Source organism: Trematomus bernacchii, unplaced genomic scaffold (genome assembly GCF_902827165.1).
Source record: "Trematomus bernacchii unplaced genomic scaffold, fTreBer1.1, whole genome shotgun sequence".
In the NCBI taxonomy this organism is placed as follows: domain Eukaryota; kingdom Metazoa; phylum Chordata; class Actinopteri; order Perciformes; family Nototheniidae; genus Trematomus; species Trematomus bernacchii.
The window spans coordinates 394,742-415,433 of record NW_022988082.1 but is presented as its reverse complement, the minus strand read 5'-3'; the positions used below and the strand labels follow the sequence as shown (position 1 = coordinate 415,433).

The following is a 20,692-nucleotide window of genomic DNA, read 5'->3' as shown; positions in this document are numbered from 1 at the left end:
CATACAATAATACAATACTGTGTGTGTGTGTGTGTGTGTGTGTGTGTGTGTGTGTGTGTGTGTGTGTGTGTGTGGTGTGTGTGGTGTGTGTGTGTGTGTGTGTGTGTGTGTGTGTGTGTGTGTGTGTGTGTGTGTGTGTGTGTGTGTGTGTGTGTGTGTGTGTGTGTGTGTGTGAGAATGTGGAGCACCAGATGCTAACAACAACAACAACACGTAAGGTGTGCCTCGCTCGCGAGTCGCGCCACACATACACACACCCTCCCGGTCCTCCCGATGGCCAGTCCGGGCCTGCCGGTGAGCGTGGAAGTGTGATCTGCCACAAGCGGGTGGCAGGAGCGGGGCTGTCAGCATCAGCTTGTAGATGGTATTTTAAACTCGATGCGCTCTGAAACTACGGGGCGGCCGAGGACAAAAAAATACACATGCGTTAATCGCGTTAAAATAATTTATTAACGCGTTAACTTGACAGCCCTAGAAATAACAGTTGCCCACGTCCAAACTAATACTCTCGTTACGTTAATGGTTTTAAATGAGGCTTAATGTTCACCCAGCTTTTCAGAGAAAAAGTAGAGCGCTCTTAGGATGATGAATTCAAGACGATCCTTTAATCAGTGACGGGTTCCTTTATGCCTTCATTCAGATATCATCCAGGTGATGATGGGGACACTAAGGGTGATGTCCACTGGCGCTTCAGATACCAGCGGGTTGCCATAACAACCCACATACATCTTTACTACTCCTCATCTGACACAGTGGCTGACCTCAGACTGACACCAGGTCAGGTACCAGGGTATGTGAATCAATGTGCGAAAAGTAAAGAGAATCCTTAGCTTTTATATTGCTGTTTTTTTCCAACATATGTTGATCTCTATGTTCCATGTGACTGTCATCCAGATGTGTGGAGGACAGAGCGGAGTCCCAGAGGCAGCTCTTCCATATCAAAACAGTGACACTAAAGGAGGAAGAGGAAGAGAGAGAGCAGACCAGTACCAAAGAAGAAGAAACCTGTTTGAACGGGAAGGAAGAGGAGGAGCTAAGCTTGGATCCCCATGTCATGATACGCTATCACAGGGGGCCGGTCCTGATAGGACAGCCAATCAGAGTGTCTGTGAATCTGAGAACCAATTTCAGTGCTGAGTTTGCTGTCATAAGGTAAACACAAAATGATATCAGTTCACACACATCCTTCAAATGATGTATTATATAGATAGTTTCCCTATTTGCCAACGCTGTCTCTAGTCTTACACTGATAATGTGTGTGTGTTCAGGCTAAAGATAAAGAAGGGCTTGGTGTCAATGGTGGCCCAGAGAACTCTGACCTCTGACCTGTTGGCAGTGACCCTGGAGAGGAGCAGAGACTCCAAACATGACATTGTGTCCATCTTCTGCCACAAACACAGCACAGTCAAGCACACACACGAGTAAGTGAACAACTTGATTCCACTCAGTTCAGTGTTTCCATAAGCTATTACACTAACAGGCTAATGGATTGAGTTCCTTGAGCTAATCATGTTATAAATCAAAACAAAACCTCCAATTGTAGTGACAGCTTTTGCATACTAAAATATTCAAGAAAACAGTAGCCAACAAAATAATTTTTAATACATTTAAAAACTCCAACAGACAATCTCAGCTTTAAACAAAGACACATTTCCTCCCCGAAGTTACATTATTACATTGCATTTTTTTTTTTAGCTGACGCTTTTATCCAATGCGACTTACAATAAGTGCATTCGACCAAGAAGATACAAACTTGAAGAAAATAGAATCATATAAGTACATCAGGTTTCATAGAGCCAAAACATTTCAAGTGCTTCTCAACTGGCTTTAGATAAGCCAGTCCTTTGTTAGTATATAAGTGCTTTGTTAGTAAATTTTATTGCTCGAAGTGGAGTCGAAAGAGATGAGTTTTCAGTCTGCTCTGGAAGATGTGTAAGCTTTCTGCTGTCCTGAAGTCAATGGGGAGCTCATTCCACCATTTTGGAGCCAGGATAGCAAACCCACGTGTTTTTGCTGATGGGAACTTGGGTCCCCCTCGTAGTGCGGGTGTAGCGAGCCGTTTGGCCGATGCAGAGCGGAGTGCACGTGCTGGGGTGTATGGTTTAACCATGTCCTGGATGTAGGAAGGGCCAGATCCATTCACAGCATGGTACGCTAGTACCAGTGTCTTGAAGTGGATTCTAGCAGTTACTGGAAGCCAGTGAAGGGAGCGGAGGAGCGGTGTGGTGTGGGAACATTTAGGAAGGTTGAAGACCAGACGAGCCGCTGCATTCTGGATGAGCTGCAGAGGTCGGATGGCACATAGAATAGAATAGAATTCCTTTATTGTCATCGCACCAGGTACCACGAAATTTAAAAAAGCAATCCTCACAGTGCATTTCCACATAAAACGAATAGATATATATCTATATAAACATATACACACATAAACATATGCTCACACATCCATACCAACATGCATACATGCCCGCACATAATTTAAATACAGTTTACAATATAAAAAAACACAGGGATGATATTTTGCATCTCTGATGTCGATCAGTTAATAAATTAATAAAACTATTAAAAAGTAGTGCAGTTGCAAATTGTAACTGTGTGTGTGTGCTAGTTCAGCGTTTGACGGTGTTCAGTTCTCGTATGGCTCTGGGGTAGAAACTGTTTTTCAGTCGGTTTGTCCTTGATTTAATTGACCTGTAGCGTCTACCGGAGGGCAGAAGAGCAAACAGGAAGTGTCCAGGGTGTGAAGAGTCTGCAATTATTTTGCCTGCTCTGTTGAGGCAACGTTGGCTGAAGAGTTCCTCCAGAGAAGGCAGTGAGCAGCCGATGACCTTCTGGGCTGTGTTGATGACCCTCTGAAGGGCTTTCCTGTCCTTTTCTGAGCAGCTGGCACACCATGTGGTTAGGCAATATGCCAGCACACTCTCTATGGAGCAGCGGTAGAAAGACAACAGAAGCTTCTCATCCAGGTTGTTTTTCCTGAGGTCAGACAGAGGTGTCAACCATCAAAATCGAATAAGGGGGGCCAGAGATATGGAAAATCCACCCAAATGACCCCAGAAGTGGTTTCTTTTTTGCTAAATCTCTCTAAAAAGGTCAAATGTCACTTGTTTTGCATCAATCTTGATACAGGGTACTTATTATATGTTGTACTTTGGATTCCTTAAGCTTTTAGTGTACTAACCCATCATCCAAGGGTGGTTTTTACTATAAGTAAAAAAGAATTTTTGGACGGACACTATAATTTACAGTTTTTTACTATGTTCAATCTGAATTTTCTTTAAAATAAAAAACATCTATATTGATTCTGATTTTTCTACATCCAACTCACAGGTTTATCATTACTTTGAGAAAAAAGATTATTAATTTAACCCTTTTAGAAGGGAAGATATGGTCATTTGTTCTGGGAATGTCATTTTCGAGCCTGAGACCTGAAAAACAGGCTCAGGGCTTAACAGGTTAATCCATTGGCAGATGTTTGGGGAAAATCCTAGGTCAGATAGCTTGGAAACCAATCTGCCCGGGATGACTGTATTAAAGGCAGAACTGTAATCAACAAAGAGCATCCTCACATAGCTCCCCTGGTGTTCAAGGTGGGACACTGCACTGTGAAGAACAGTGGCGATGGCATCCTCTGTAGACCTATTTGCTCTATACGCAAACTGATTTGGGTCGAAGGTGGGTGGGAGAATGGTTTTGATGTGCTGCAGGACCAGCCTCTCGAAACACTTCTTGATGAGCGGTGTGAGTGCTACCGGACGGTAGTCATTGAGGCTGGAGATGATGGTTTTTTTCGGCAGAGGGATGATTGTGGCAGATTTCAGGCACGAAGGGATGATGGATTTGGAGTGACAGGTTGAAGATCTTTGTGAAGACCTCCGTAAGTTGGTCTGCACACTCCTTCAACACCCTTCCCGTCACGCCATCAGGGCCTGCAGCTTTCCTCGGGTTCACCGCTCTGAGCACATGCCTCACATCATGCTCCTGCACAGTGAGGGTGTAATTGTTGGATGCTGGTGAAGTTGTTGTGTCCGTCTCTACTGCATTGACCTCAAAACGAGCAAAGAAACAATTAAGTTCCTCTGCCAGTGAGGCGTCCCCGTCAACCGTTGTGCTGTTATTGTTCTTGTAGTTGGTGATGTGCTGTATACCTTGCCACACCCGCCGTGGATCGTTGTTGGTGAAGTGGTCCTCAATCTTCCTCTTCTAGGCTGCTTTGGCATCCCTGATGCCTCTCTTCAGGTTGGCTCTAGCTGCACTGTATTGAGCACTATCACCAGACCTGAAGGCGATGTTTCGGCCCTTGAGGAGAGCTCTGACCTCCTTCGTCATCCAGAGCTTCTGGTTGGGGTATATCTGAATACGTTTTTCAACAGTCACATTATTCACACAGTTCTGTATATAGCAGAGTACAGTTGATGCGTACTCCTCCAAGTCCTGAACCTCAAAAATATCCCAGTTAGTCCTTTTGAAGCAATCCTGTAGCTGCGAGGAAGCTCCTTCAGGCCATGTTTTAACAGTCTTTGTGGTGGGTTGAGTTTTCCTCCTGACAGGGGTGTATGCTGGAGTTAAAATGATGGACAGGTGATCTGACTGCCCTAGATGTGGTAGTGGTACAGACTTAAATTCCTTCTTAATATTTGAATAGGCCTTATCCAGTGTGTTTTTATCCCTGGTAGCACATTTTATGTGTTGTACAAACTTTGGGAGAACTGTCTTTAAGATGGTTAAATGGTTGAAATCTCCGGCTATGATATGGGCGGCTTCGGGATATGTGCTTTGTTGTGAATTGATAGCACTGTGCAGGTAGCCTAGCGCTATGTTAGCATTAGCATCTGGTGGTATGTAGACAGCTGTTACTATGACAACGGTAAACTCACGAGGGAGGTAAAAAGGCCTGCATTTCACTGTCAAGTACTCCAGGTCTGAAGAGCAATGACTGTCCATGATTATGGCGTCCTTGCACCAGTTGTTATGTACGTAAATGCATAACCCCCCTCCCCTGCTCTTACCGGAGTCAATGTTTCTGTCCCAGCGGTATGCTGTTCGCCCCGCTAGCTCAATGGCTCCGTCTGGGATAAGTGGGTGTAGCCATGTCTCCGTTATGATCAGGATGCAACAGTCTTGTACGTATTTATTTTCAGACATCTGTAGGTTTAGTTCATCCATTTTGTTGAGGATGGATCTGGCGTTCATGAGAAAGATGCTGGGTAGCGGTGGTTTGTGAGGTTGTCTCCTTAGCTTAGCCAGTTGACCGGACCGGCATCCCCGCTTCTGCTTCCTGCTCCTCCTCCGCCTCCGATGCCTGGTGGAGCCGACAACAATCCACGGAGAGCCCGGTGTCCTGGCTATCTCTTCCGGTATATTGTGGGAGTGCGAAAATGCACTTGTTATCGCCACATTGCACTGTAATCCTATCGTGAGTAGGTCCCTGCGGCTGTACATAGGATTCGCACTGCTAACCGTAACATTGGCTAGTAGACATACGGACGAAAACACACATAGAAAGCACAGAAAGGAAGAGCTACGAGCCGCTGCGACTGTGCGCGCCGCCATCATCTGGCCCAACCAGATGATGGCATGCAGGTAGTCCAGCCAGGAGGGAGTTGCAGTAGTCTAGGCGTGAGGTGACGAGAGCCTGGACCAGAAGTTGCGTCGCTTTCTGGGTCAGGAGGGGACGTATCCTCCTGATGTTGTAAAGAGTGTATCTGCAGCAGCGGGTTGTAGCAGCGATGTTTGCAGTGAAGGACAGTTTGTTATCTAGGGTCACACCCAGATTCCTTGCAGTCTGAGTCGGGGAAACAACAGAGGGGCCGATGTTGATTGTTAGGTCAAGAGTGGGACACTCTTTTCCCGGAAGGAAAAGCAGTTCAGTCTTGTCAAGGTTGAGCTTGAGGTAGTGAGCAGACATCCACCGAGCGATGTCTGCTAGACAAGCAGAGATGCGTGCGACGACCTGCGTTTCAGAACGGGGAAAATACAGAATTAATTGGGTGTCGTCAGCGTAGCAAAGGTAGGAAAAACCATGCGGGCTAATGACCAATCCGAGCAAGTTTGTGTACAGAGAGAAGAGGAGAGGACCAAGGACAGAGCCCTGAGGGACCCCTGTAGTTAATTGACAAGGGTCGGACTCGGACCCTCTCCAAGTTACCCTGTAGGTGCGGTCTTCGAGGTATGAGGTGAGGAGGGAAAGTGCAGAGCCTGAAACTCCAAGTTCTTGGAGAGTGCGAAGGAGGATCTGATGGTTCACCGTGTCGAATGCAGCAGACAGGTCCAAAAGGATGATGACAGAGGAGAGGGAGGCTGCTTTAGCAGTGTGCAGTTCCTCAGAGACAGCGAGAAAAACAGTGTGGAGTGACCTGCCTTGAAACCAGACTGGTGCGGATCAAGAAGGTTGTTCTGATGGAGATAACAGGAGAGTTGTTTAAAGACTGCGCGTTCAAGTGTTTTAGACAGGGACGGGAGGAGAGAGACAGGCCTGTCGTTTATAATATCGGACGGGTTGAGAGTGGGTTTCTTTAGGAGAGGGTTTACATTTATTTGTAGCTCAGCAAATGTGTTTTACCTTAAGTTTCAGTAAACTTTAGGAAACTCACAATCTGGCATGCAATCCGCTTCACTCATACCTCATACACACCAACGGTGTTTCAGGGCCGGTTTGGAGCTTGAAAAGCACCAGGTTTTCCTGTTCACACCGCAGCGGAGCAGCCTCTTAGCTCCGGAATCCGGTTCGTTTCAAGCACCAAAAAATTGTCCGGCTATAGCAAAAGCACGCATACGTCACGCTTATGTCGAGGCAGGGGCAGGGGCGGGATCAACTCCTGAACAACAACAAAAAGCCCGCGTTTTATCCAGTTTGTACACAACGATGGAGAAACTTAACAAGCAGCAGTGGTCCACTGAAGAGACCAGCTACCTACTGGGAATCTGGTCTTCCGAAGACGTACAGAGGAAGCTGGAGCACAATCGGCCATTGTTGTTGTTGTCGGTGTGAGCTGTGAGGGGTTTCCGCGCGGTTTGGCTTTATGAAGCAGACACGCAAGCGGTTACGTCATGACGCAAACGATGACGCAATGACGCAGCACCAGTCGGACTCTGGGCGGTGTGAAAAGAGCCGGAGCTAAACTGAAGAACTGGTTCTGAACCTGAAAAGCTCTAGCACGGAGCTTGAACCAGAGTTGCGTTGGTGTGAATGAGGTATGAGTGACTGTTCAGCTTTGATGAGGTTGTCAGAAAGAGCCAGGGTTTGAACTTTTCTCTCGGTTCTCTTTTGCATTCCTCACACAACATCATCGCTGATTAACACCATGAATCGTTATTGTGCCAATCGTATATATAAAAACATTAGTAAAATAGTTCTGTTTATCAGTATAATGTTTACTTGCATATGAAATGTGGTATGATTCCTTTATTGGATTCCCTGGGTCATAGGTTGAGCAGATTGCAACACACCTGTCTCTGGAGCCGTAGGGAAACTTGAGTGGGATTCTGTTCATCTTTGGAACATCTTTTTACAGGAAGCATTTGTGAAGTGTGGGGGAGCTTGCTGTGCTATAGTCTTTGTCATTGTTTTACCTATTATATTCAGGCAATATTCAGACTTTAAAATGTACACCGCATATACATAGCAGTCCTGGTTCGAACCGCTTATTCTTTCAGTATTTATCCCAGATAATCATTTGATTTTGACACAAAAAGCAGATCAATGAAACCTGGCCTAACAAAGAAAGATTAGAAACAGTGGCGTGATACCCATTATCACTGATTGGGTTTTATGGAGCCACCTCACACAAAGAAAGAAAGAAAGCCTGCCTTTGTCCAACATGCTTCGTAGTAAACCCTTTCAGGCTCAAATTGATTGTGCTTGAATTTTTGCTCAATGCATGTACCTTTGAAATCAAATGATTTTCAAATATATTACTAAAACAGTGCTTTAGAAAATATGCACATTTCAAAATGATGCTTTCAGATCAATACTTGAACACACATGGTGTTTACACGTGGCCATTCATTGTGATCTGCCGCCCTGCAGTCCCACCTTACTCCAACAGGTGGTGTGTCTGTCAGTTGAGGGCTTGAGACAGAGTTTCGGTGTTGCCATGACGGTGTCTGCTCACTGGTGGGTGGAGTACTCCAGACGCATACATTCCCTATCGCCACATGGGGCAGCAGTGAGCATCTTCTCATTTGCTGATCGACACATCTTTAGCATCGCTCCCATCACAGAGGTACTTCATACATTCTTTCATTTATTAATCCCAATCCAGTGTTCACATTTTACATTTTTCTAATCTTGAAAGATGCATCCAATCCAATCTGATTAAACATAATTATTTCTGATCCTCAGAGTAACACAATCATCAACACAGCCATACTGACCAACCAGCCGGTGTCACTTCCTGTCATTGTGCTGGCCATAAACCTTGATGGGAAGGTGTCAGATGTCACCTCTGCAGTCACATGCCACTCTACCAACGAGAACACTGTCAAGGTGAAGCGCACAGTCAAACACAAACAGTCTTTCAAAAGATTAGTTTGATATTACATTAAATACATGTATGTTTGTTCATTATCTTACCCAAAGGCAGATTAATAACAAAATGTTTGTCCGTGAAATGTTAGCCAAAACAAATCTTTCTTCATTGTCCACTTACTAGTTTCCTTCAGATGTTTCAATCACAACCAAATAATAGACTCCAGGAATCAGCTAGCACTAGATTTGTCAAGTTTAGCACACAATCTGGAAGTAGAGGTAGACCTCTGACGTAATAAATCTAAACTGTAGACCATGTGAAGGGACTTTCAAAGTTGACTGTCACTGCAGTATTTGGCATTCAGAATATTAAAATATTACCACCAACATCTGGTAAGGTATTTCATTATAGATAGACATATCTTTGGATTAAAGAATATTTAGTGAAACAAGATGTTAGAAATGTGAATGATCTTTGGTGACTAGACCATGTCATATATCTTACATCTAAAACAGGAAACATGAAAAGATTCAGGTAGGATTGAGTTCATAGGCCTGAATTGACATTTTTGTGAAAGCGGCAAATATATATAAATTGTTGTATGAAAAGTAAGACGACAATATGAAGTCAGAACACCTAAGTAGAAATGAAGTGCCAAAAGCTAAACAGAAATGATCCAAGCCGTCGCAAACAGAATGAAAGGGCCAACAACCAAGTGAAAATACCATGAGTGATGAAGACAGGCTCGACTAACAGCACAACCTGGAAACAGGTGATCTGCAGCATTAACACTTGAAATGTGAGATGACAGCTGGAGAGAGAAGATCAGATTTCACGTTAGACAGCAGCGAAATGATTGGCTGTTGTCACATCCTGACATGGAGTGTTGACTAAAAGAGTGGAGGCCCATGATCAGCTGATTGATAATTGAGATTGAATAGACTGAGGCCCAGGCTCCACGGGAACGCATACGGCAAAACGCATAGGATTAACGCAAACGCAATCGCCAAAAAGCTTCCGTCCACACGCAATATACACCGGATAGTGTCTTGCCACGCGAGACAGCTCCATTTAGATCCAACCGCTGGAAAAGCTGCAGTACATATGCCGAGCCTGTACGTGGCGCTGTAACTTCCTCCACAAAAGCAGCAACTTCCTCCACAAAAGCAGCGAAGAAGAATGGTTGTCATGGCTGCACTTCTGTTTATTCTCCGCGGTGGGGGCCGAGGGAACCGGGCAGAGTTTTTCTCCGGTCAACGTGTGTTAAAGTTTAAATCTTCTGGACAAAATTATAAAAGTGCCGGTCAAAGGTCTTCTTTGTTATTTATTGAGCTTTAAAACAAATGAATAACGACGATATAATGATATATAATCATAAAATAAACACAGCCTGTCTCTTTTTCCTCCCTCTCTTCTGACAGCGTCAGTGTCTGTCTCATGCAGCAGCTGATCCAGTAATGATGACTCGACAGTAAAAATAAACATATTTATGTCTAGTTTAGGTAGTTTGAGAGGTCATTAAAATAGCTAAGGGTGATGATCTGACTTGAAGTGTGTGACTTGCTCCCGCTGCTTCACAGCGGGAGGAGCTGCGTGTCTCCGTCCTGTCAGATTAGACTTCACTCGCGTTTATGTCCATATCGAGAGAAAGATAAATAATCTGAATTCAGTGTGCAGTGTACTTTTGCGGGGGTGAGCAGCAGAGGTGGGGGGAGGCGGGGTTATTGCGTCGTCATTATCAGAAAAGGATGACCGTATAGGCTACCACACGGCCCCGTTGGACCCCCCAGAGCGCTCCGTTCCCAGATCTATCCACCTTTGGACCCGTTGTCGTTTGCAGGGTCCGTTTCTACCATTCCGTTACGGCGTCGTGTAGCATAAAGGGCTATACGCAAGAGAAATATGCGGATACAACCCGTTTTCGTTCCCGTGGAGCCTAGGCCTTAGACATCAGCATAAGACAAACAGGAAGTAACCTGGGGCGACAGAGCCTTCTCCGTTGCTGCACCCACCCTCTGGAACTCACTACCCCAATCCATCAGAGATTCTTCCTCCCTCACCGCATTCAAAACATCACTCAAAACCCACCTGTTCAACACTGCATTCAACCACTGTCCATCCCCACCCTCCTATTTTCAGTTTTGTTTATCTCTTTTTGTATTTTTCTTGGTCTTTCTGTCAAGTTAACGCGTTAATAACGCGTTAACGCAAAAAAAAATTAACGCCACTAATTATTTTAACGCGATTAACGCATGTGTATTTTTTGTCCTCGGCCGCCCTGTAGTTTCAGAGCGCATCGAGTTTAAAATACCATCTACAAGCTGATGCTGACAGCCCCGCTCCTGCTGCCCGCTTGTGGCAGACCACACTTCCACGCTCACCGGCAGGCCCGGACTGGCCATCGGGAGGACCGGGAGGGTGTGTGTGGCGCGAGCGAGCGAGGCACACCTTACGTGTTGTTGTTGTTAGCATCTGGCAGAGGTGGGAGTAAGTCCTACATGTGCAAGTCATGAGCAAGTCTCAAGTCTTGACCTACAAGTATCAAGCAAGTCCCAAGTCACTGTGGTGAGAGTCAAGCAAGTCAAGTCAAGTCATTGCTCAGGTCAAGCAAGTCAAGTCAAGTCATACGAAATTCTGATGAATAAGCCCAGTTTCCGCATTTAAATCAGTTAAAAGACAGTGGTTATGAAAATGGATTTAACCCACACTATGATCTTCATCACATACACAGTTAATCATTTGAAATCTAATTTAGACCGATGACAATCATATTAGATTAATATTAACCCTAGAACTGCAGACAATATAGCTAGGACTCAGTCAAAGAGTCTGTTCAAAAAGGCAGAATTCCAGGTAAGAAAATCATATATGGCATTTGCCATTACACATATTTAATTTAAATTTCTGTTAACACTAGAACCGCCAACAGCGTCAGCACCTACATAGATATCATTTTCAAATCATTTAATTTGTTCCTCTTCATCATTTCCTTATAAACTAAGTAGGACGAGTTAAAACTCAGTTAATTTAGAAATTGCTTCAGTTTATCATCATAACAGATCAAAAAGTTCAGATTCATTTTACAATAAATCAAGGAATGATGCACTTCTACAAACAAAAACAACATAATTAAAACATTTAAACAAACTACTAAAAGTAGATGAACTACATTATTCAACAGTTTACAGTAACTTCTGATAATAACACAGGGGAAATAAATGAGGCATCTCTTTTCCTCTCTCTCTCCCTCTCCTGACAGCCCGTCAGTATCAGGGTTAGTCAAAATGAATCCCTTGGCGGTTCTAGTGTTCATTTACCGTTTTGTCTTCTCTTTGCAATGCTTAATCGATTTGAAACCAAGTCTAACGTAGCTTAAACTTAACGTTAGCTTTCTAGCTAACACAACACATTCACGCACCTTTCTCTGAGGGTTTTTTTGTAGTGACGAATGAAGTTGGATGTTGTGGTGGTCGTGTCACTGATCTTTATGCTGCAGACCCTGCCTACCGCTGTTCTCTTCTTATTAGCGTCATCGACAACATAATCCTTGAATCCAAACTTCACTATTTTTGGAGTAACGCTAGCCGCTGCCCTGTTAACTGACGCTCCTGCCGTCTAGTGGGTTGGGTTGCCAGGTTTGCGCGCACGGCGCTATAATCACCCAATCACGTTTTTCGAAAAAACTAAACGTAATATCTCACGACAAAAACAAACGCAAATATTTAATTTTAAACAGTCAAGTCCTTTCAAGTCATCTGTCTCAAGCTTAAGTCAAGTCTCAAGTCATGAATACCAAGTCAAAGTCAAGTCAAGTCTTTTATCAATGTTAGTCAAGCAAGTCTCAAATCCAAAAATATGCGACTCGAGTCTGACTCGAGTCAAGTCATGTGACTCGAGTCCCCACCTCTGGCATCTGGTGCTAGCTAGCTGCGCTAACGGATATAAGGAGCTGTTTCAATGAAAACAGAGGAGCGACATTTCGCCGACAACTGCACCGAGCACTTGACTTTATGCAGGTAGCCAGACAGTGGGACATTGTACGAAAAGTCAGCACACTCAGCACGGATAGTGCGCGCAACATGATTGCAGCGTCCAGGCCGCTCCCGTTCGAGCATATATGCCTTGAGCTGCACATAGCTCCAACGATCCATCACAGTGTCTCTCCACACACACACACGCACGCACGCACGCACGCACGCACGCACGCACACACACACACACACACACTTTGTATTGTATTAATGTATGAGAGAGGTTCCAGGTTGAATTGAGGCGAATATTTGTAATGTTCAGAGGTTGTTGTGTTTAATATTCATGAGAATATTTGTCATTGTTCAAATGATAATAAACAAACCAACACAATCTCACTCCACAAACGTCCAGGAGCGACGCTTGGTCAGGGTCCCGAGGCGTGCAGTTGGGACGCTCCTAGGCTCCTTCAGCTTCATAAAGGGACGCAAATAGCTTTCAACTGATTGCAATGTATTCCCATCTGCGGCGGGATTTGACGCTCATGGAAGCACGGCATTCGTTTGTGTCGGCGGCATTTAAAGGCAATGTGAGCGTCCATTTCCATTGGATAACGGAGAATTGTACACCCGGAAGTAAGTATTCCCCTTACTGTCGATTGATTTGACAGTGATATCTGCACTACTCATCAACTCAAAAACACCAGATTATCCTTGTTAATTACACAACATTGATTGGTTTAAATTGTGTGCAATGCTTTTGTATTTTTCCCCTTCGATTCGGAGAAACAAATATTTTTTCGGAGTTTAGGATGGCAGAAGACACTACACTACCCAGAATCCCCAGCTATCGTTTAGGACTACACCATGTGCTCTGTTTGCAGGGATGCAAACTTGTCACCTTTCGGCGAAATTCGCCGTTTTGAATCCAAAATAGGTAGTTTGTGTGATTCATGTAGATCTGCAATAAAAATATTTTCGGGGTATGGGGGGGGGTCTGGAACCCGGAGTAATCTGCGGCCGCGAGCTGTTATGTGCCATCATGACACGCATGGTGTTCTTTTTTTATATATTATAATGCAGCGCGAGCTGTGTGCTCGAGTCTTCCTGCCTGTCGGCTCTGCTCATGGATGTATAATAAGGCTCTGCTGCTCCGCGATGATGGTCTAGCTCAGGGCTTCTCAAACTCCGGACTAAGGTCCGGATCCGGACCAAACTACAAATCAATCCGGACCGAGCCCTGTGTCCCATTATAAAAAAAAAAAAAATTATTGAAAAAAAAAAAAAAAATTCTGATTCTGATAAATTAATGTACATCATCATGTACGCGCGTCTTGTGTCTGACGCGTTGTGAGAATGAACGTGCATTTATATTTACTTGTGTGTTCGAGCGTGACACGCATAGCAGACCGCAAGTTAACCGCAAGTTTACCTTGACTTTCTAATGCTTCTAATGCCTTTTTTGCCGAGGTTCAAAGCATTGACTACAGACAAACAGTGCCATTTCTCCCACTAGTTCAAGCCACCATACTGTATGTATGTATTGAATGTGTGTGTGTATACAGGGGCGCCATTTACCGACAGGCAAGGCAGGCAAGTGCTTGGACCAGAAGGGGTCCCCCAAAGAAGGTAGATTAAGAAGGTCCACAGCAACGACAACATGAAACACCCTTTAATGTACTGCAATGACATGTCGGGCCCCATGCATAGAGCGCCAAGAAACTGCTTCTTAATTTCAGTTTTGTTTCTCCGCTCGGGGGACGGGGGGGGGGACTTTACAGGCATTGATCCGGACCAGTGACCTTGTATAAAGTTCACAACTGGACCTTTAATAAAAAAGTTTGAGTACCCCTGGTCTAGCTTCATTAGCTACATTACCTACGGGTGCGTTCGTTAATATTAACTGTGCGGTCCGGAGTCACTGTGGCACAGACTGGACCGCTGGTGAACAGCTGTTAGAACGGGCCGTTCAGGTGTTCAGAGCAGAGCTCCCTGTCGGAGCGGCAGAGCGTGATGTGCACTGAAAAGTTTTTCTGTCGCAATATTATCGTTGAGCTAGCTAACTAGCATACATTGTCACTATCTGCTAACGTTAGCTTTAGCCTTCGTTTTCTAATAGTTTTTTTCATAGGCTATAAACGGAGGTGGTATAAGTATAGATCTTGTACTTGAGTAAAAGTAGAAGTACTCAGGTCTTGTACTTGAGTAAAAGTAGAAGTACTCAGATCTTGTACTTAAGTAAAAGTAAAAGTACTCAAATCTTGTACTTGAGTAAAAGTAGAAGTACTCAGGTTTGAGTCAAAGTAGAAGTACCAGAGTGTAGGAACAATCCTGCAATCAAAATGTTCCTCAAATAAAAGTACAAAAGTATTATCATCAAAATATAGTTAAAGTAGTGACAGTAAAAGTAGTAATTGGGCAGATTGGTCCATTTCAGAATAATATATATGATATGTTTTATAATGATTGATCATTAAAGTGTTCTCAAAGCTGGTAAAGGTACAGCTAGTTTGAATGACTTTGTATACTGCAGGGGAGCTTGTGAATTTACTTTTGTGTACTAAAAGTGTACTTTTACAGTAAAAGTACTGCATTCAAAATATTCCTCAAGTAAAAGTATAAAAGTATTATCATTAAAATATAGTTAAAGTAGCGACAGTAAAAGTAGTAATTGGGCAGATTGGTCCATTTCAGAATAATATATATGATATGTTTTATAATGATTGATCATTAAAGGTAGGGTAGGTAAGTTTGAGAAACCGGCTCGAGATCGCTAGAATTTGAAATAACACAACCGGAGAAAATCTGCCACTTCCTTACAGAGCCCCTCCTCCAACACACACGAACGCGCACATGACCAATGAGGGCACGAGATAAGTGTGTGCACAGATGGAAGGCTGACAGGCAGGTAGGCCATCCAGTTATTTTAGCCGGGCCGGCTAAAATGATTGGTCGTACTTTTTACAGTACTACGGCTTCCACAGATGACATTTTTTTATGGATTTTTTGTCAAAGCACTTAAAATATTCATTGCTATTGGGATGTTAAGAGCATTCCATGGAATATAACAAAAAGTGTATCTCGAGCCGGTTTCTCAAACTTACCTACCCTACCTTTAAAATGGAATTATGGATTATCAATAATTTTTTCAAAGTGACAGACACATTGGATTAACCTATGCATTAACCTTCAGCCGCATTTTTATCGTTTTAATGCCATTGAACAACGACTTTTGATCAGAAACCAACAGCTAACGTAAGAGATGTCCCGTGAATGCTCCGTGATGCTACGTGTTGTGATGTCTGTGTTTGCTTCCCCTGTCGCGAGTTCTGATCGCTCAGTGATGATACCAATACATATATAATCTGTGGAATCTCAGCTTTAATCGGATATCTTGTATGTGCAGTTATGATAAGTAATAAGGGTATTTTTACCTTGAGTTCTGTGCTAAGTGCGTTTTTTCGCTCAGGGCCAGGGGCGCCGCCAGGGATTTTGGGCCCCATGAAAATATATCACATTGGGCACAGGCCACGCACAGGCCACGCCAACCAGGCACAGGCCACGCCAACCAAGCACAATTGCTGTAACCACACCTCCAGAACCCAACCAACTCATGTATGCTTTAAATAACTCTACCTGTACAGGCTTGCATCTATCTTGTAGTCCAATACTAACCGCACAATATTTACTGATACTGAGCTGTGAAAATATAACACTGTGCAGACGTGCAACATTCTGCTGCAGTAGAATTCACTATTTGAAACAAGACTAACATTCCTGACAATAGATCTCAATTGTCATCTTTTATGGTGTAAATGCCTTTTTAATAATAACTAGGGCTGTCAGTCGATTAAAATATTTAATCGCGATTAATCGCATGATTGTCCATAGTTAATCGCGATTAATCACAAATTAATCGCACATTTTTTATCTGTTCTAAATGTACCTTAGAGGGATATTTTTCAAGTTTTTAATACTCTTATCAACATATGAGTGGACAAATATGCTTTATATGTTTGTTTATTATCATTTGAACAATGACAAATATTCTCATGAATATTAAACACAACAACCTCTGAACATTACAAATATTCGCCTCAATTCAACCTGGAACCTCTCTCATACAATAATACTGTGTGTGTGTGTGTGTGTGTGTGTGTGTGTGTGTGTGTGTGTGTGTGTGTGTGTGTGTGTGTGTGTGTGTGTGTGTGTGTGGTGTGTGTGTGTGTGTGTGTGTGTGTGTGTGTGTGTGTGTGTGTGTGTGTGTGTGTGTGTGTGTGTGTGTGTGAGAGAGAATGTGGAGACACTGTGATGGATCGTTGGAGCTATGTGCCGCTCAAGGCATATATGCTCCAACGGGAGCTGCCTGGACGCTGCAATCATGTAGCGCGTACTATCCGTGCTGAGTGCGCTGACTTTTCGTACAATGTCCCACTGTCTGGCTACCTGCATAAAGTCAAGTGCTTGGCGCAGTTGTCGGCGAAATGTCATTGAAACAGCTCCTTATATCCGTTAGCGCAGCTAGCTAGCACCAGATGCTAACAACAACAACACGTAAGGTGTGCCTCGCTCGCGCGAGTCGCGCCACACATACACACTCCCTCCCGGTCCTCCCGATGGCCAGTCCGGGCCTGCCGGTGAGCGTGGAAGTGTGGTCTGCCACAAGCGGGCGGCAGGAGCGGGGCTGTCAGCATCATCATGTAGATGGTATTTTAAACTCGATGCGCTCTGAAACTACGGGACGGCCGAGGACAAAAAATACACATGCGTTAATCGCGTTAAAATAATTAGTGGCGTTAATTTTTTTTTGCGTTAACGCGTTATTAACGCGTTAACTTGACAGCCCTAATAATAACATTTATGAATGGAACATTCTCAACATGAATGCATAAATCCAAATAAATATAACTTAAATATACATGACCTCTTAAATTAAAATAAAGTGAACATTACCACCAATATTATCATTTATAAAATGCTATAACACAAAAAATAACATAAGCAGCAGATTTAAAAATTAAATATACATACCAACTACAAAATAAGCGGGTATTAAAGTGTAAATGGAACACAACGGAAATGGAAATGAAAAGGCCTTATGGTGGTGCTAAATCAGAGCCTATTACCTGTTCTCAGTCTTTTTCTCAACATGCATCTGAGCCCTTGCTCAGCCTTACTCACCAAGAGCCCAGCGCCTAGCCTTCTTACAGGCAAAGTCACTGATTAAGTCCTTGAAGTCCAGCTTTCTAGCTAACTGGCTTTCAATGGACAGCATGGCAAGACTGCAAAGCCTGTCCTGAGACATAGTGGACCTCAAATAGTTTTTTATCAATTTTAGCTTACTGAAAGCTCTCTCACCTCCTGCAACAGTCACAGGCAGTGTGCAAAATATACGTAAAACTATGCACACTTCTCCAAAGATGCTTTGCAGCTGCATCTTGTGAATTGCATTCAGGAGACCAAGAGGGGACAAGTTAGGGTGGAAAGTGGCAGCATACACAGTGTTCAGGTGTCTTATTTCATTTTGAAACGCAGGTGTAAGATCTCTTGAATACTTCCTGATCAGTGGTTGGCAAAGAGAAGGGAATTTATCCTCAGCAATCTTCCCAACTTTCAAAACAGCAGAAAATTCTTCAACGATATATTCAGTGGTGCGGAACCTAGTGTCTAAGTCGCATATGATCTTGTCCATTGCAGTAAAAAACACTGTGTTGCGGAACACTGTTTCTGCACTGCCCTGATCTGTCTTCTCTTGAGAGGTCTCATCATGGAATCTCTTCCTTTTCCTCTTGCGACAGTGTTCCATGCTAAATTCAGGTGCAACATCCATTTGAGCAGCAATCAGTGTTGCCTCAGACAGGAGTGACTCCCATGCATCTCTAAGAGCCTGTATCTCTTCCTTTAAGTCTCTGATATTGGCTGTCTCTGTGTCGAGTGAGATCTTCCCAGACTGGAGAATTGTATTCCTGTCCTCAATGCATTGCAGTACTTTTAGCCAGACAGTGAGGAGGACAATAGCATTGAATGACATGAAGTAGGTCTACAGCCCACTTGCATCTGATCTGGCCTCACTGGTGAGACTGCATGTCATGAGTATGCTATCAAGGGCCTCTATGACATCAGGTAGGTGTCTTGCTACAGGTTTAACAGCGTGGATCCTTGAACTCCAGCGGGTATCGGAGAGGCGATGCAAAGAGCAACCTGTTTTCTCTTTGTAGATGGCCCATCGCGCTGGACTGGCACTAACAAGTGTGTAAAGGCGATTGATGCAGCCACATTTTTTTGACACTTCTGTGCTTGATTCTGCAGCATGCACACCTACAAGATTTAGGGTGTGGGAGGCACAAGGTGAAAATGTAGCCAGATAATTTTTTTTCAGTATTTGGGTTTGGACTCCCTTGACTTTTCCTGACATGTTTGCCCCATTGTCATATCCCTGCCCTCTGCAATCTGCAATGTCTATCCCTTTGTCTTGAAGCACATTTTCAATCATCTCAACTATCTCACTCCCTGTCTTTTTGTGGAAGTCCTTGAATTCAAGGAACCGTTCAGTGATCTCCCAGTCATCAGTTTCTTTGTTATAATTCACATATCTTATGAGCACAACATTCTGCTCAGTATGTGAAATGTCTGGTGTAGCATCACAGATGACTGAATAATAAATAGAATCCTCCCTTTCCTTTAGAATTGGTTTCAAAATTCTTCTGCCACATAACTCAATGAATTCATTTTGAATGTCAGAGCTCAAATAATGTGTCAGCCTGGTTCCTTTCTTTTTGTCCTTAACTTTTTGTAAGTGTTCATTCAACAGTGGGTCGTAATGAGATAACAGCTCTAGTGTGCCTAGGAAATTGCCATTGTGAATGTCATTAGGCGCATTCACACCGCAGTACTTTTCCCACAAAGGTTCATCAGAACTCAGTTCATGAGAACTCTTTAGTTCTCATGAACTAAGTACAGATCGCGTTCACACCGGAATAAGTTCCTGGGGAAGGATTAGGCAAATGAAGCCGCTGACGTCACTTCTTCTTCTTCTGCTTTGGGTTTACTGGCAGGCCGCAAACAACTTCACGGTGTATACTGCCACCCGGAGTCCCCGGCCGGAAGTCCCCGGAGTTAGGGACTGGCTTCAGTAGAAGCTGCTGGGACTCCCAGCAGCTTCTACTGAAGCCTTCCGAGTAAATCGCCAGAACGCCGACACCTCCTCATCTCCACCGCTCCCATGTTTTCTTTTGTGTTGCCATAAGTTAGTCTCTCTGCATTTCTGCGCTGGGCTAATGCTAATGCTAATAATGCTAATGCGAGGATAATAAAATGGCGGCTTCACACATTTTTTTTTGAGTTTTACGGGGCGTGGTGTGCATTCCGCCCAGCCAATCAGACATGGGAACCTTTTTCTCCCACGAAAGTATACCTGCTCTCTAGCAGGGACGGAAAAGGGGGTAAAAGAGGTTCTGATGAACTCATTTTAGTTCCGGCTCTTTTTGGTGTGAACGCGACATTTCGGAACTATATCGGAACTAAAGTGGGAAAAGTACTGCGGTGTGAACACGGCTATACAGATCTTTGGTTTTACCCCTGAAAGGTCAATTCCTTGATGCCAAGTGCAGTGTTACATCTAGGATTCTCTTCAAGAGAGCTCTATTTTTCTCAGTTTCTATTTGTAACTGCTTCTGCAACTGACAGTCAATGCCGCTAACTTCCATTACAGATTGATGCAAATTCTTCCACTTTAAGTAGCAGTCTCTGTGTGCCTTATTCTTCTCATGGGCCGGGAACTTATCATACATACGACGCCACTTCACATCAGACATTTTATATCCATGTTGACTGTTCAGTACACTAAGGGAAGGTCTTTTTTGTTCATGGGAGAAAAGCACACATGGGATGCAATATAGTGCATTAGTGCTTTTGCTGTGAATCACCCAGTCTCTCTTCACCTTTTCTCTTCCATTTGCTGCCTTAGTATACTGCAAGTATTCTGGGAATTGCTTTCCTTCAGAATCCTGTAGCATGTGTTGGTCTTCATCTCTTGTTGTGGCCAATTTCCTAACTATAGACTCCCTGTCCATATTAGTCATATTTGCTGGCCACAAAGCTGGGTCATTTGACAGAAGATGTTCTTCCTCAGAATCTATGTTGCATAACTTGTCATTTACAGCTTCCTCACTTTGTCTGTCCCTTTCCTCATTTTGTCTGTCCCTTTCCTCATTGTCTGTCCCTTTCCTCACTTTGTCTGTCCCTTTCTGTGCA

At 43.8% G+C, this 20,692-nt stretch overlaps 1 protein-coding gene across 1 annotated transcript in view; it reads left to right on the top strand.

Moving 5' to 3' along the window:
• tmem132a (transmembrane protein 132A) overlaps positions 1-20,692 on the top strand; it is an 84,069-nt gene that overhangs the window by 29,828 nt on the left and 33,549 nt on the right. Inside the window, exons 7-11 of the mRNA XM_034120911.1 lie at positions 719-790; positions 895-1,152; positions 1,269-1,421; positions 8,030-8,225; positions 8,345-8,488. Coding sequence (XP_033976802.1) covers positions 719-790; positions 895-1,152; positions 1,269-1,421; positions 8,030-8,225; positions 8,345-8,488 — 823 coding nt within the window. The remainder of the gene's footprint in view (positions 1-718; positions 791-894; positions 1,153-1,268; positions 1,422-8,029; positions 8,226-8,344; positions 8,489-20,692) is intronic.